This window comes from Rhinoderma darwinii, chromosome 12 (genome assembly GCF_050947455.1).
Source record: "Rhinoderma darwinii isolate aRhiDar2 chromosome 12, aRhiDar2.hap1, whole genome shotgun sequence".
Taxonomy (NCBI): Eukaryota; Metazoa; Chordata; class Amphibia; order Anura; family Rhinodermatidae; genus Rhinoderma; species Rhinoderma darwinii.
Window position 1 is genome coordinate 50,466,479 of NC_134698.1, and position 13,015 is coordinate 50,479,493.

The 13,015-nt window shown below is 39.7% G+C and overlaps 1 protein-coding gene across 4 annotated transcripts in view; it reads left to right on the forward strand.

Annotated features, from left to right (window-relative positions):
* The window catches only part of RYR3 (ryanodine receptor 3), a 658,838-nt gene that overhangs the window by 136,715 nt on the left and 509,108 nt on the right, over positions 1-13,015 (forward strand). For all 4 annotated transcript variants that reach the window (XM_075844915.1, XM_075844916.1, XM_075844917.1 and 1 more), the window contains exon 2: positions 1,549-1,668. In XM_075844915.1, the coding sequence (XP_075701030.1) occupies positions 1,549-1,668 (120 nt within the window). The remainder of the gene's footprint in view (positions 1-1,548; positions 1,669-13,015) is intronic.

Genomic DNA, 13,015 nt, shown 5'->3' on the forward strand with positions numbered 1-13,015 from the left:
TATTAAAAATAATTTTTGGGGGTTATATAATATTCACATTTTCTGGGACACTAAATTTTGGGTTTTCATTAACTGTTACCATAATCATCAACATTAAAAGAAAAAAATGCTGGAAATAGATCACTCTGTGTGTAATGAATCTATATAATATAGGAGTTTCACTTTTTGAATTGAATTACTGAAATAAATTAACTTTTTGATGATATTCTAATTTATAGAGAAGGACTAGTATATCATGATCTCTCATGACCTGTTTATGACATATACATTAAACGGATGCCATTATAGTCTATTGGCAATGAATGCCACGATTAGGAATCCATTTAACGCATACGTCGCCCATAGACTGTAATGGTAACGGATACATCATGAACGGCTATTGAAAAGCCCATGACATATACGTTAAATATATACCTGTGACCTACGCCATACAATGTCATACGTCATCCATAGGTTCACCTGTTAAAAAAACTTATTGTCGCGTGGTATAATTTTTTTACACTAGACTATATCATCCTTAAAAAAAATAAAAAAATGTATAGTGACGTATACCAGTCCGACAAAGGTGAAAAGGATACACTTTTGGCCTCTGTCTAATAGAGCCCTAGGACACGCTTTGTGTGTACGTCAGGAGCTTTCTCAACGTACACGCTAAACGTAGGTCAAAAACAGGATGTGCCCAAGCACTAACAAAGAAATTATTTTGTCCTTCTTAATAATAGTTTGCATAAACTCTTTAATAAAGTGGTATACAAACTTTTTCTTGGCTGAGGGCAATATATTTAGATTATACTACATCTAAGGTTGAAATAAAATGTTCACGTTATGTATTTAGTGCTTTGTTACAATGGCTTTGTTTATGTTTTACTTTACTACTCCTACCCTGGAGCTCTGACCAATGCTAGATCTAGATGGTGTTTATACAAGATACAATGTAGCCACATAGCAAACAACACATCATGTCATAAGTTAAGCATTGCATTAACATAATAGATGCAACGTGGGTTCAACACAATGGGACTGTGCCCATATTTCAATGCCCCAGAGGGACAAGTGAAAACAACAGGTGGGCACTCTACTGTGGCACTTTCCCATACAGCCAATGCTGTCAGTGTTCCTAAAAAAACAGAACAATACCATGTTGCATCAGCCTAAATTCTACATATGCTGATATATCAAGCCCCTGTCTCTATGGCTTTGCTGGGTCTCTACCTATTCATACAATAGTGTTAGTCTTAAGCCCGCAAGGGTAAGATGCCTCTTCAAAATTTGTGGCATTTTGGGATTTCCGTGAGCCAGAAAGTGAAATCTATGCCAGCCACAAGAAAACTTGTGTAAAGCCGTTCTTAAATTTCCCCAAATGTGTGAATTACTGCTGCCCCTCCCGCTGAGGGTTGCACAGAAGGCAGTGGGGGCTGAAAGTAAAGATTTTTGTTTTTAAATAAGTTGTGAAATTGTTCACGCTATAAGAACATGTAATATTGTTCACTTTTTATGACAAATTCAACTATGTATATGTTTTTATAAACACCACTTTTTCTTATATAGGATGATGAAGTTGTCCTTCAGTGTGTCGCCACCATCCATAAGGAGCAGAGGAAGTTCTGTTTGGCAGCTGAGGGACTTGGGAATCGAATTTGCTTCCTGGAACCAACTTCAGAAGCCAAAGTAAGAAATTGTTTTTGTCTCAATCTGTCTTATCCTAAGATAATAATAATGCTAGTAATAATTCACTGTCATTTATTATTTTTTTTAACATTATTGTTGTCATTTATATTGGTATACAATTTTCTGCTCTCTATACTGTTGCCTCCAGTTACACCAGTGATCTTACATAAGGCACAAAACTTCACATAAGGCTCTCGAGCTGTTGCAAAACTACAACTCTTATCATGCCCTTACATCCCTAGGTATTTAGAGCATTCCAGGAGTTCTTGTTTCACAACAGCAGGGGAGTCACCGTTTGGAGACCACTGGATTTGCACATATTTTCTTTAACATGGCTAACTTCTCCCTTTTTATTCAATTTAAGCTTATTTAAAATGTTGAGATTAATATTCCAAAGCATTGCCTATATAGCCAGCCACTGTAAAATCTAGCATCTGTAATATACCTTCACAGCCGTGGAAACCTTTTCTTTGCGTAGCTACAAATTATGTTCCGAAACTTTGCTACATGACATACAGGATTTGAAAATGTAAATATTCTCAGCCTAGGGTTGTCATATACATCAGACGAAAGCTCCTGACGTATATGTTAAACACTTAGGCTGTAACGGACATACTATCACCATAGTCTATAATGGTATCCGTTAAACGGATACATCGTGAACTGGGGTGATGAGAGTTCATGACGTATCCGTTAAACAAATACCATCATAGTCCATGGGTAAAGGATGCCAATATTAGGCATCCGTTTAACATATCTGTCGCCTAGGGACTATATTGGTATTCATTTTAACTTATATGTCATGAAAGGCTGTTGAAAAGCCCATGACGTATACATTAAACATATACCTGTGACCTATTCCATACAGTGGCATACGTCACCTATAGGCTCCAATTTTAAAAAAGTATATCGCCCAGTATATGTTTCTTTTGCAAGATCGAATAGCATAATCCAGCCCGATGGAGGCCAAAAGGATATCCTTTTGACCTTCATTGGGCTAATGGAACCCAATGGACAAGTGTATTGTGCACGTCGGGAACGTTCCCGACATATGCACTAAACTTAGGGCAAAAGCGTCATGTGGGCAGAGCCTTATAAACCAAAATTGCTGTTCCTGTCTTCAATTTTGAAATAAAACTCCTGTGAATATGCCATAAATCGGTAAGCTGGGAATACCCCTTTAAAGTGCTACAGCAACGTGTAACTTGGATGTGTCTGATTATATGTACGTATAAAGACAAAAACTCACACCTCAGCATTTTACATTTCCCCGAGGACTTAAACAAGCTTAAAAAGGCTCTGTCACCACATTATAAGTGGCCTATCTTGTACATGATGTGATCTGCACTGTAATGTAGATTACAGCAGTGTTTTTTACTTAGAAAAACTATAATTTTTGACGGAGTTATGACCTATTTTAGCTTTATGCTAATAAGTTTCTCAATGGACAACTGGGCGTGTTTTAATATGACCAAGTAGGCGTTGTGGAAAGAAGTGTATGACGCTAAGCAATCCGTGACAAATCAGTGTCATATACTTCTCCCCATTCATTTACACAGCACATAGTAATCTTACTAGTTCACTATGTGCAGCCACATACACACACAATAACGTTACTCAAGTGTCCTGACAGTGAATATACATTACCTCCAGCCAGGACGTGATGCCTATTCAGAATACTGACACTTTGCTAACGTTTGGTGTGAGATTTACAGCAAGGCAAGTGTAGTCTCGCGAGATTACGCTGTAAACTCATTTAAAATGAGATTACGCTTGCCTTGCTGTAAATCTCACACAAATGTTAGCGAAGTGTCAGGATTCTGAATAGACATCACGTCCTGGCTGGAGGTAATGTATATTCACTGTCAGAACACTTGAGTAACGTTATTGTGTTTGTATGTGGCTGCACATAGTGATCTAGTAAGACTACTATGTGCTGTGTAAATGAATGGGGAGAAGTGTATAGTGCTGATTGGTCACTGATTGGTCAACGTCATATACTTCACTCCACAACGCCCACTTGGTCAAAAAGTAACACACGCCCAGTTGTCCATTAAGAAAGTAATTAGCATAAAGCTAAAATAGGTCATAAATAAAAAAACACTACTGTAATCTACATTACAGCACCGATCATATTATGTACAAGATAGGGCACTTATAATGTGGTGACAGAGCCTCTTTAAAGAGGCTCTGTCACCAGATTTTGCAACCCCTATCTGCTATTGCAGCAGATCGGCGCTGCAATGTAGATTACAGTAACGTTTTTATTTTTAAAAAACGAGCATTTTTGGCCAAATTATGACCATTTTTGTATTTATGCAAATGAGGCTTGCAAAAGTCCAAGTGGGCGTGTTTAAAGTAAAAGTCCAACTGGGCGTGTATTATGTGCGTACATCGGGGCGTTTTTACTACTTTTACTAGCTGGGCGTTCTGACGAGAAGTATCATCCACTTCTCTTCACAACGCCCAGCTTCTGGCAGTGCAGACACACAGCGTGTTCTCGAGAGATCACGCTGTGACGTCACTCACTTCCTGCCCCAGGTCCTGCATCGTGTCGGCCACATCGGCACCAGAGGCTACAGATGATTCTGCAGCAGCATCGGCGTTTGCAGGTAAGTCGATGTAGTTACTTACCTGCAAACACTGATGCTGCTGCAGAATCAACTGTATCCTCTGGTGCCGATGTGGCCGACACGATGCAGGACCTGGGGCAGGAAGTGAGTGACGTCACAGCGTGATCTCTCGAGAACACGCTGTGTGTCTGCACTGCCAGAAGCTGGGCGTTCTGAAGAGAAGTGGATGATACTTCTCGTTAGAACGCCCAGCTAGTAAAAGTAGTAAAAACGCCCCGATGTACGCACATAATACACGCCCAGTTGGACTTTTACTTTAAACACGCCCACTTGGACTTTTGCAAGCCTCATTTGCATAAATACAAAAATGGTCATAACTTGGCCAAAAATGCTCGTTTTTTAAAAATAAAAACGTTACTGTAATCTACATTGCAGCGCCTATCTGCTGCAATAGCAGATAGGGGTTGCAAAATCTGGTGACAGAGCCTCTTTAAGTGGATTTACCTGCATGCTGAAGAATAAAAACAGAGTTGGACAGCATGCCTCAAATTAATTCAGCCAGAGCTATGCACTGAACACTTGCAGACACCAACAACAGAGGCCCCTGTGCAAGAACAGTATATGGGCTCCTTAATTTTTAACTGCTAATTTGAAGGTACATCTGGCATGTTCACCTCTGAGCTTACCGGACTGGTTGTGAGTTCACAGTAGCTTACCTGACTGAAAACACACTTGTGATATCACAGCAGATTACTTGATGGATCACAGTTGTGATGTCACAGCAACTTACCTGACTGAACCAATTTAATGATATTTCAGTATCTTGCCTGAGTGATACACATTTGTGATGTCACAGCAGTTTGCCTCACTTTAACCCCTTAGTGACCAACAGTACGCCTTTTTACGTTCCTCACTAATGGGCTTTAGGCTAATGCGACGCCTTTTAACGTGATCGCATTAGCCTAAAGTAGCGCCGAAATTAAAGATCGGGGCTCCGTTCTCTCAGCTACCGGAGGTAGCTGAGAGTTCGGGGCAATGACCAGAGACCATAACGAGTGGTCTCTGGTCACGTGATCGCCGTGAATCGCTATTTCACGGCGTTCACGCTAAACCGGCGGATAATCGCCATTTCTCTCTCCTCTCATGGAATAACTCCTTAGAGAGGAGAGAGAACGGGTAAATAGTGCGCCCCCCCCCTCCCACGTCCGATCCCCCCCCCGTCCGATTCCCCTTCATGTCCGATTCCCCCCCCCCGGTCCGATCCCCCCCCCACGGTCCGATTCCCCCCCCCCCAAAATGGCGCCCGAGTGCGCTTTGCATAACTTACCTGTGTCGTCATCTGGCACAGCAACAATCAGGGACCGTTGTGACTGGTCCCTGATCAGGTGATCTCTGTGATAAAACCTATCACAGAGATCACTGACAGTTATTTTCAAAACACAGCCAGGACATGGGCTGTGTTTCTCTCTCCTCCCATTGTAGTTGTTCTGAGAGGAGAGAGAAATCAGTCTAAGTCCTGTGCTGTGAAGAAAGAAAGTGATAAAAAATCATAGTTCTTATACACACACATATATATATATATAATATATCAAATCTATATTAGCGTCAGCGCTAGTTTAGCGTCAGCGCTAGTTTAGCGTTAGTGCTAGTTTACCGTTAGTTCTAGTTTAGCGTTAGTGCTAGTTTACCGTTAGTTTAGCGTTACTTTAGGGTTAGGGCTAGTTTAGCGTTCGTGTTTAGGGCCGTTTAGAATTAATTTTACGTCTGTTATATATAAAAAAAAAATATAAAAAAAATATATATATAAAAAAAAAATAAAAAATTTGTGTCGTTTTTAGGATTTTAGGTTTACTTTAGGGTTAGGACTTATAGGGCATATATATATATATATATATATATATATATATACATACACATCTATAAATATGTCTCAGCGTATGTACAGCGCGGAGCAAGCCTACGCCTTGCTATGTTCCGACACTTCTGAAAGCGAAACGGACACCGCTTCAGAATTTGTTCCAGACAGTGACAGTGACGATTCTAATTCCACCGCTGAACCCCATAGTCCTATGGTGGTGGATACTTCAGTCGCTGTAGAGGTGTCAAGTGCAGGGCCGAGTGTTGCAGTCCCTCCCGTGATGTGGGATCCTGCACTATCATTTTCCCCCCAAGTACCCCAATTTGAAGCGACCCCAGGAATTAGTGTCGACGTCCAAAATTTTACCCCCTATAATTTTTTTAATTTATTTATATGTGATACGGTCCTAGACTTGATAGTCCAGCAGACTAATCTGTATGCTAGGCAGTTTGTTCTACAAAAGCCTGCATCTATGTACTCCAGAATGTGGAGCCCCACAAGTGTCCCAGAAATAAAAAAATTTTTAGGCATTACCCTCAATATGGGTTTGGTTAAAAAACCCTCTGTCCGGTCCTACTGGACTTGTAGTGCTGTCCACGCTACCCCTGTATTTGCAGCAGTGATGTCCAGAAACCGCTATGAGGCCCTAATCCGATTCATGCATTTTACTGATAATTCCCAAGTCCCCCCAAGAAGTGACCCAGCTTATGATCGGCTTAATAAATTAAGGCCATTAATCACCCTTCTAAATGATTTATTTTTAAAGTTGTACACCCCTGACAAAAATTTGTCAGTAGATGAATCGATCATGAGCTTCAAAGGGCGTCTTTCCTTTCGTCAATTCATCCCTTCCAAACGAGCCAGATATGGGGTGAAATTGTACAAAGTTTGCGAGAGCACAACGGGTTACACCTGCGGTTTCAAAATCTATGAAGGCAGGGACTGCCAAATTTATACCCCAGGCTGCCCAGAAACTATTGGCACCTCTGGCAAAATTGTGTGGAACCTAATGGAGCCATTTCTGCACAAGGGGTACCACGTCTATACAGACAATTTTTATACCAGCGTTGCCCTTTATAAAGCCCTCCATGCTGCAAATACAGGGGCCTGTGGGACAGTACGGAAGAACAGAGTGGGACTCACACAACAGTTGGTGTCCAGGCGTTTGGGAAAGGGAACATCCATGGCCCTTGCAAGTCAGGAATTGCTTGCAGTGAAGTGGGCCGACAAGAAGGATGTCTACATGCTGTCCACCGTACACACGGACACCACTGTGGCAATTACGGAGAGGGGGGCTACCACTGCAAATCAGAAACCTGTCTGTGTAACAGACTACAACAAATTTATGGGGGGTGTAGACCTTTCCGACCAGGTGCTTCAGCCTTACCTGGTGAAGCGCAAAAATAAGGCCTGGTACAAAAAGGTAGCAATCTACCTCATCCAGGTTGCTACCTATAACAGTTTTGTTATTTTCAAAAAAGCCCAAGGAACGCTCACTTTCCTTCAATTTCAGGAGAAGGTCATTGAGCATCTCCTTTTTGAGTCCACTATACCGGCACAATCCTGCGAATCTGAGGATATGCGCAGGCTTTCAGAGCGCCACTTTTTACACCCTATTCCCTCCACTGAGACCCAAAAATATCCCCAAAAAAGGTGTCGGGTATGTAGCAGGCATGGCAGGAGGAGGGATACCCGCTTTTATTGCCCCATGTGTCCATCAAAACCAGCCCTTTGTAACTACCCCTGTTTCGAAACCTTTCACACGGTTGCAAATTACTAGAATTTAACACAAAAAAAAATAATGGGTTGGGGCCTTTTTAGGGAGTCAATTTCTTTATATTTTCTTTTTAGTTCGTGGGCTTTCCAAGTAGGGATTATTTCTTGTGGGAGAGGTTGTAGAGCACATTTTTTTCAGACCGTGAAACTAATTTTACCCCTTATGATTCAAGTGCTGGAATTAATTGTCCAGTACAAAATCCCACATCCACAATTTTTTTATTTTGACTGTTCTTATGACTATGTCTTGCCACATACGGCTGTTACATTCCTAATTCTGTACCGTGATACGGGCATGATCTTTTTTTTTTATTTGGAGGATCTCTAATAATTGAGCTGTTCCTTATCAATACACCATGGGCTTTGTTACGGTTCTTCTGGAAATACTGACATCATTTTGGGGATTAGTGATCCTTTACTGTTCCTATAGATGGTTTTGGACACTGTCCTTTTATATATTCTGTAGGTGATTGGTTGTTTTGTGCACATAGCGGTTCCTACCTTGCCGGGCAGGGGTCTGTTATGGTGTACCGCGTCACTTGGCACATTCGTCCCTCATAAGGATTGATGGAGCTAAAGAGACGTTGTACAACCAGTCACTGAAAAAAAAAATCCTTGTCATGACAGCCCTGCAGGTGTTCTTCTATCTAGTGAACAGACTCGAGTTTGCAACATAGTTGGATACATTTTCCTCCATTTGTTTGAAGATATTGCCCGTCACTCCAGTACAGTTTATTTTTTCCTCTCTGACTGATTTTATATTAGGACAGAATTCTGTCCACAATGACATCATAATGGCACCAACTGCTTCTTCAGCAAGACATAGTCATAAGTACAGGCAAATACGTCTATAGCGACATGTATCCGTTATGAATACACGGCTTCACTTCTATTCTGTGCCGCACAAATTTATTAATGTGGCGTATTTCTAACAAAATAACCTTCTACCACGTCTCCTCTATTTCATGTGGAAACGTAATAAAAGCTTGAAGAAAACATTATATACCCATAGTGTCTGAAATGATACCCATTATTTCCTCCTTTAAAAAATTTTTGGTCCGCATGCCCACTACACCACTAGATGAATACCTTTAGGGGTTTCGTTTTTAAAATGGGGTCATTTCTGCGTGTTTTTTTTTTGTTCAGGCAGCTCAATGCCTCTAAATGCATGATATGGGGCCTAGAATTTATTCAATTGTGCCCTGAAAGCCAAAGGGTGCTCCCTCTCTTTTTGGCCCAGCCACACGTCTAATAAGCAGATTATGGCAACAATGAGAGTATTTTTGAAAACAGGAGAAACAGGGTGATAGATTTTGGGGTGTGTTTCTTCATTTTCATGTTCGCTTTACAAAGAAATCGGTCTTCAAAGTGATACTTTTATATAAAAAGTGTTTTTTTTATTTTATTTCACCAGCTATGCATTAAATTTAGCAAAAAACTGTGGGGTCAAAATACTCACTACACCCCTAGATAAATACCTTAAGGGGTCTAGTTTTCTAAATGGGGTCGTTTATGGGGAGTTTCTATCGTTCTGGTAGTTCAAAACCTCTCCAAACATACAGTGGGGCCTAAAACATTTTCAAGCAAAATATGAGTCCTGAAAGCCTCTGGGTGCTCCCTTCCTTTCAAGCCCTGCTGTGTGTCCAGGCAATGCATTAGAGTCACAATGGGGGCATTTTTGAAAACAGGAGAAACAGGGTGATAGATTTTGGGGTGTGTTTCTTCATTCTTATGGTCGCTTTACACAGAAATCGGTCTTCAAAGTGATACTTTTATGAAAAAAGTGAATTTTTATTTTTTTTCACCTGCTATGCATTAAATTTAGCAAAAAACTGTGGGGTCAAAATACTCACTACACCCCTAGATAAATACCTTAAGGGGTCTAGTTTTCTAAATGGGGTCGTTTATGGGGAGTTTCTATCGTTCTGGTAGTTCAAAACCTCTCCAAATGTACAGTGGGGCCTAAAACATTTTCAAGCAAAATATGAGTCCTGAAAGCCTCCGGGTGCTCCCTTTCTTTCGGGCCCTGCTGTGTGTCCAGGCAACACATTAGGGTCACAATGGGGGAATTTTTGAAAACAGGAGAAACAGGGTGATAGATTTTGGCGTGTGTTTCTTCATTCTTATAGTCGCTTTACACAGAAATCGGTCTTCAAAGTGATACTTTTATTAAAAAAGTGAATTTTTATTTTTTTTCACCTGCTATGCATTAAATTTAGCAAAAAACTGTGGGGTCAAAATACTCACTACACCCCTAGATAAATACCTTAAGGGGTCTAGTTTTCTAAATGGGGTCGTTTATGGGGAGTTTCTATCGTTCTGGTAGTTCAAAACCTCTCCAAATGTACAGTGGGGCCTAAAACATTTTCAAGCAAAATATGAGTCCTGAAAGCCTCCGGGTGCTCCCTCCCTTTCGGGCCCTGTCGTGTGTCCAGGCAACGCATTAGGGTCACAATGGGGGCATTTTTGAAAACAGGAGAAACAGGGTGATAGATTTTTGGGTGTGTTTCTTCATTCTCATGGTCGCTTTACAAAGAAATCGGTCTTCAAAGTGATACTTTTATGAAAAAAGTTAAATTATATTTTTTTATGCCTGCTTTGCATGAATTCTTACAAAAAAACTGTGGGGTCAAAATACTTACAACACCCCTTAATAAATACCTTAAGGGGTCTAGTTTTCAAAATGGGGTCACTTGTGGGGGTTTCCACCATTCTGACACCTATGAGCCTATGAAAACCTGGCTTGGTGCAGGAAAACAAAATGTACTACAAAATTTATAAAATTATTACTTAACTTGTAAGTCCTCTAAATTGCTCAAAAATTAATTTTTTTTTCAAAAGTGCTGCCAAAATAGAGTAAAGAGATGGAAATATATATTTAATAAAAAAAATTGTACAGTATGTGTGTACATATGTGACATATTGCAGTTAAAAATAGGGAAAAATGATAATTTTTACAAAATTTCTTCAATTTTTCTATTTTTTAAGTTATTTCCGCAAATCGTATCAGCCTACTTTTACCACTAAAATAAAGTACAACATGTGACGAAAAAACAATGTCAGAATTACTTGGATATTCAAAACTTTCACAGAGTTATTCTCTGATAAAGTCACACATACCAGATTTGACAAATTTGGCTCGGTCATTAAGGTCCAAACAAGCTTGGTCACTAAGGGGTTAACACAAATGTGATGTCATCGAAGCTGACAGCTGTAAACCTCACAGAAACCCAGTTCTGATGTCATAGCCGCGTACCTGACTATAACACAGTTCTTATGTTACAGCAGCTTACCTGCCTGAAACCCACTTGTGATGTTACAGTAGCTTATCTGAAAAAAAACAACACATTTGTAATGTCAAAGCAGTTTACATTTCAGAAAGCAATTTGTGATGTCAAAGCTACTTACCAGATGAAAAATTGTGATATCATGGTAGCTTACCTAGGGGCAAATACCAACAACATGGGGCCTCTGTACTTGAACAGTATATGGGCACTTTGATTTCCAACTGCTAATTTAATGACAACGAAGGGCTAGTCATAGTCCACCTCCTTTTTGGCTCTCCAGAAAATCCCTCACCGCTGAGCTATTCCACCAGTATTTGTGAGACATTGATAGGATGGAGCGTATCCCCTTCCAAAGTCATCCAAGAGAGAAATGGAACCACTATTATTTTATTTTTTATAATAGGAGTGGGCACCCTCGCTTGCAGGGCCCCTGTGCAGCTGCACAGGTTGCTCATATGGTATGTCCACTCCTGACTCTTCTAAGCTCAAGAGAGTTTAAAGGGGTTGTATGAGATTAGAAAACGTTTGCTTTTTTCCGGACACAGTGCCAACTCTGGTCAATGGGTTAGGTCTGGTTTTGCAGCTTGGGTCCATTCAAGTGACTGGGGCTGATTTATAATGCCAGACCAAGCCCGTGGATAAGAGTAACGATGTATCTGGAAAAAAGCAGCCATGATTTTCTAATTTCATACACCTTTTAAGTTTATATGGAATTTATCATTTCTAGAGTCAGCCTTGACTGTTTTATCCTGACTTCGCCAGGCAATAAAACTAACCATGGACATAATGACTTTTTCCTTATCAGTATTATTGTTTTGTATTCTAATTTATAACAAATTGCTGAGTTGTAAGAAAAGTTAAGCAAAGTCATACATATTATTTTTAACGATTACCAGGTTAGAAAAATGTTGGCGCAAGTGTGATAAATGATGCGACCAAAGTATAAAATGTCCTTCTCATTATTATTGCTATCACTGATCACCTATTATTGGTTTAATTAGATGTTGCTTAAATCATGTGACTACAAAATACAACTATAAATACACCATACTTTAAATTGCATAAAGTACAGTACAGTACTCCGTTTATAAGGACATTATACAAAGTGAATGCTTTATTTTATACTATTCTTTTGAATTTCTTATATCTGATCCAACAGTAATTACCGTATTTTTCGGACTATAAGATGCACCTGACTATAAGACGCGCCCAGGTTTTAGACAACAGAAAATAGGAAAAAATTTCATATTTTACTTCTTTTACAAAGAAAAAACTATTGGTTAAAAAAAAATAATTTGTTCAGTTTCACCACATTCTGAGAGCCATAACTTATATTTTTCCATCGTTTGAGCGGTGTGAGGGCTTATTTTTTGCGGGACTAGCTGTAGTTTTTATTAGCACCATCTTTTTGGTACATACGATTTTTTTTATCACTTTTTATTTAATTCTTTTTATTGCTATGGTGACCAAAAGACAACGATTCTGGGGTTTTAAATTTATTTTTTTTGCGCCGTTAATTCTGTTAGTCAAATAATGCTATATTGTAATAGTTTTGAGACTTTTACGGACACAGCTATACCAATTTTTTATTTCTTTTTTTACATTGTGCTTGGGGGAAAAATGGGAAAAGGGTTGTTTTTTTAACTTTTAATTTTTTTTACACTCCTGAAAATTGATCTAACTTTTTTTTTTGACACATTTTATTAGTTCCCCTAAAGGACTTGATTAGATCGCTGGTACAATACACTGCAATACATGGATGAGTTACGGAAACTGCATAACTCGCTGAGCTACGCTGTTTCCGTAACTCCTATAGTAGTGAATGGTAGTAACAGAAGCAGCGTAACATGCTA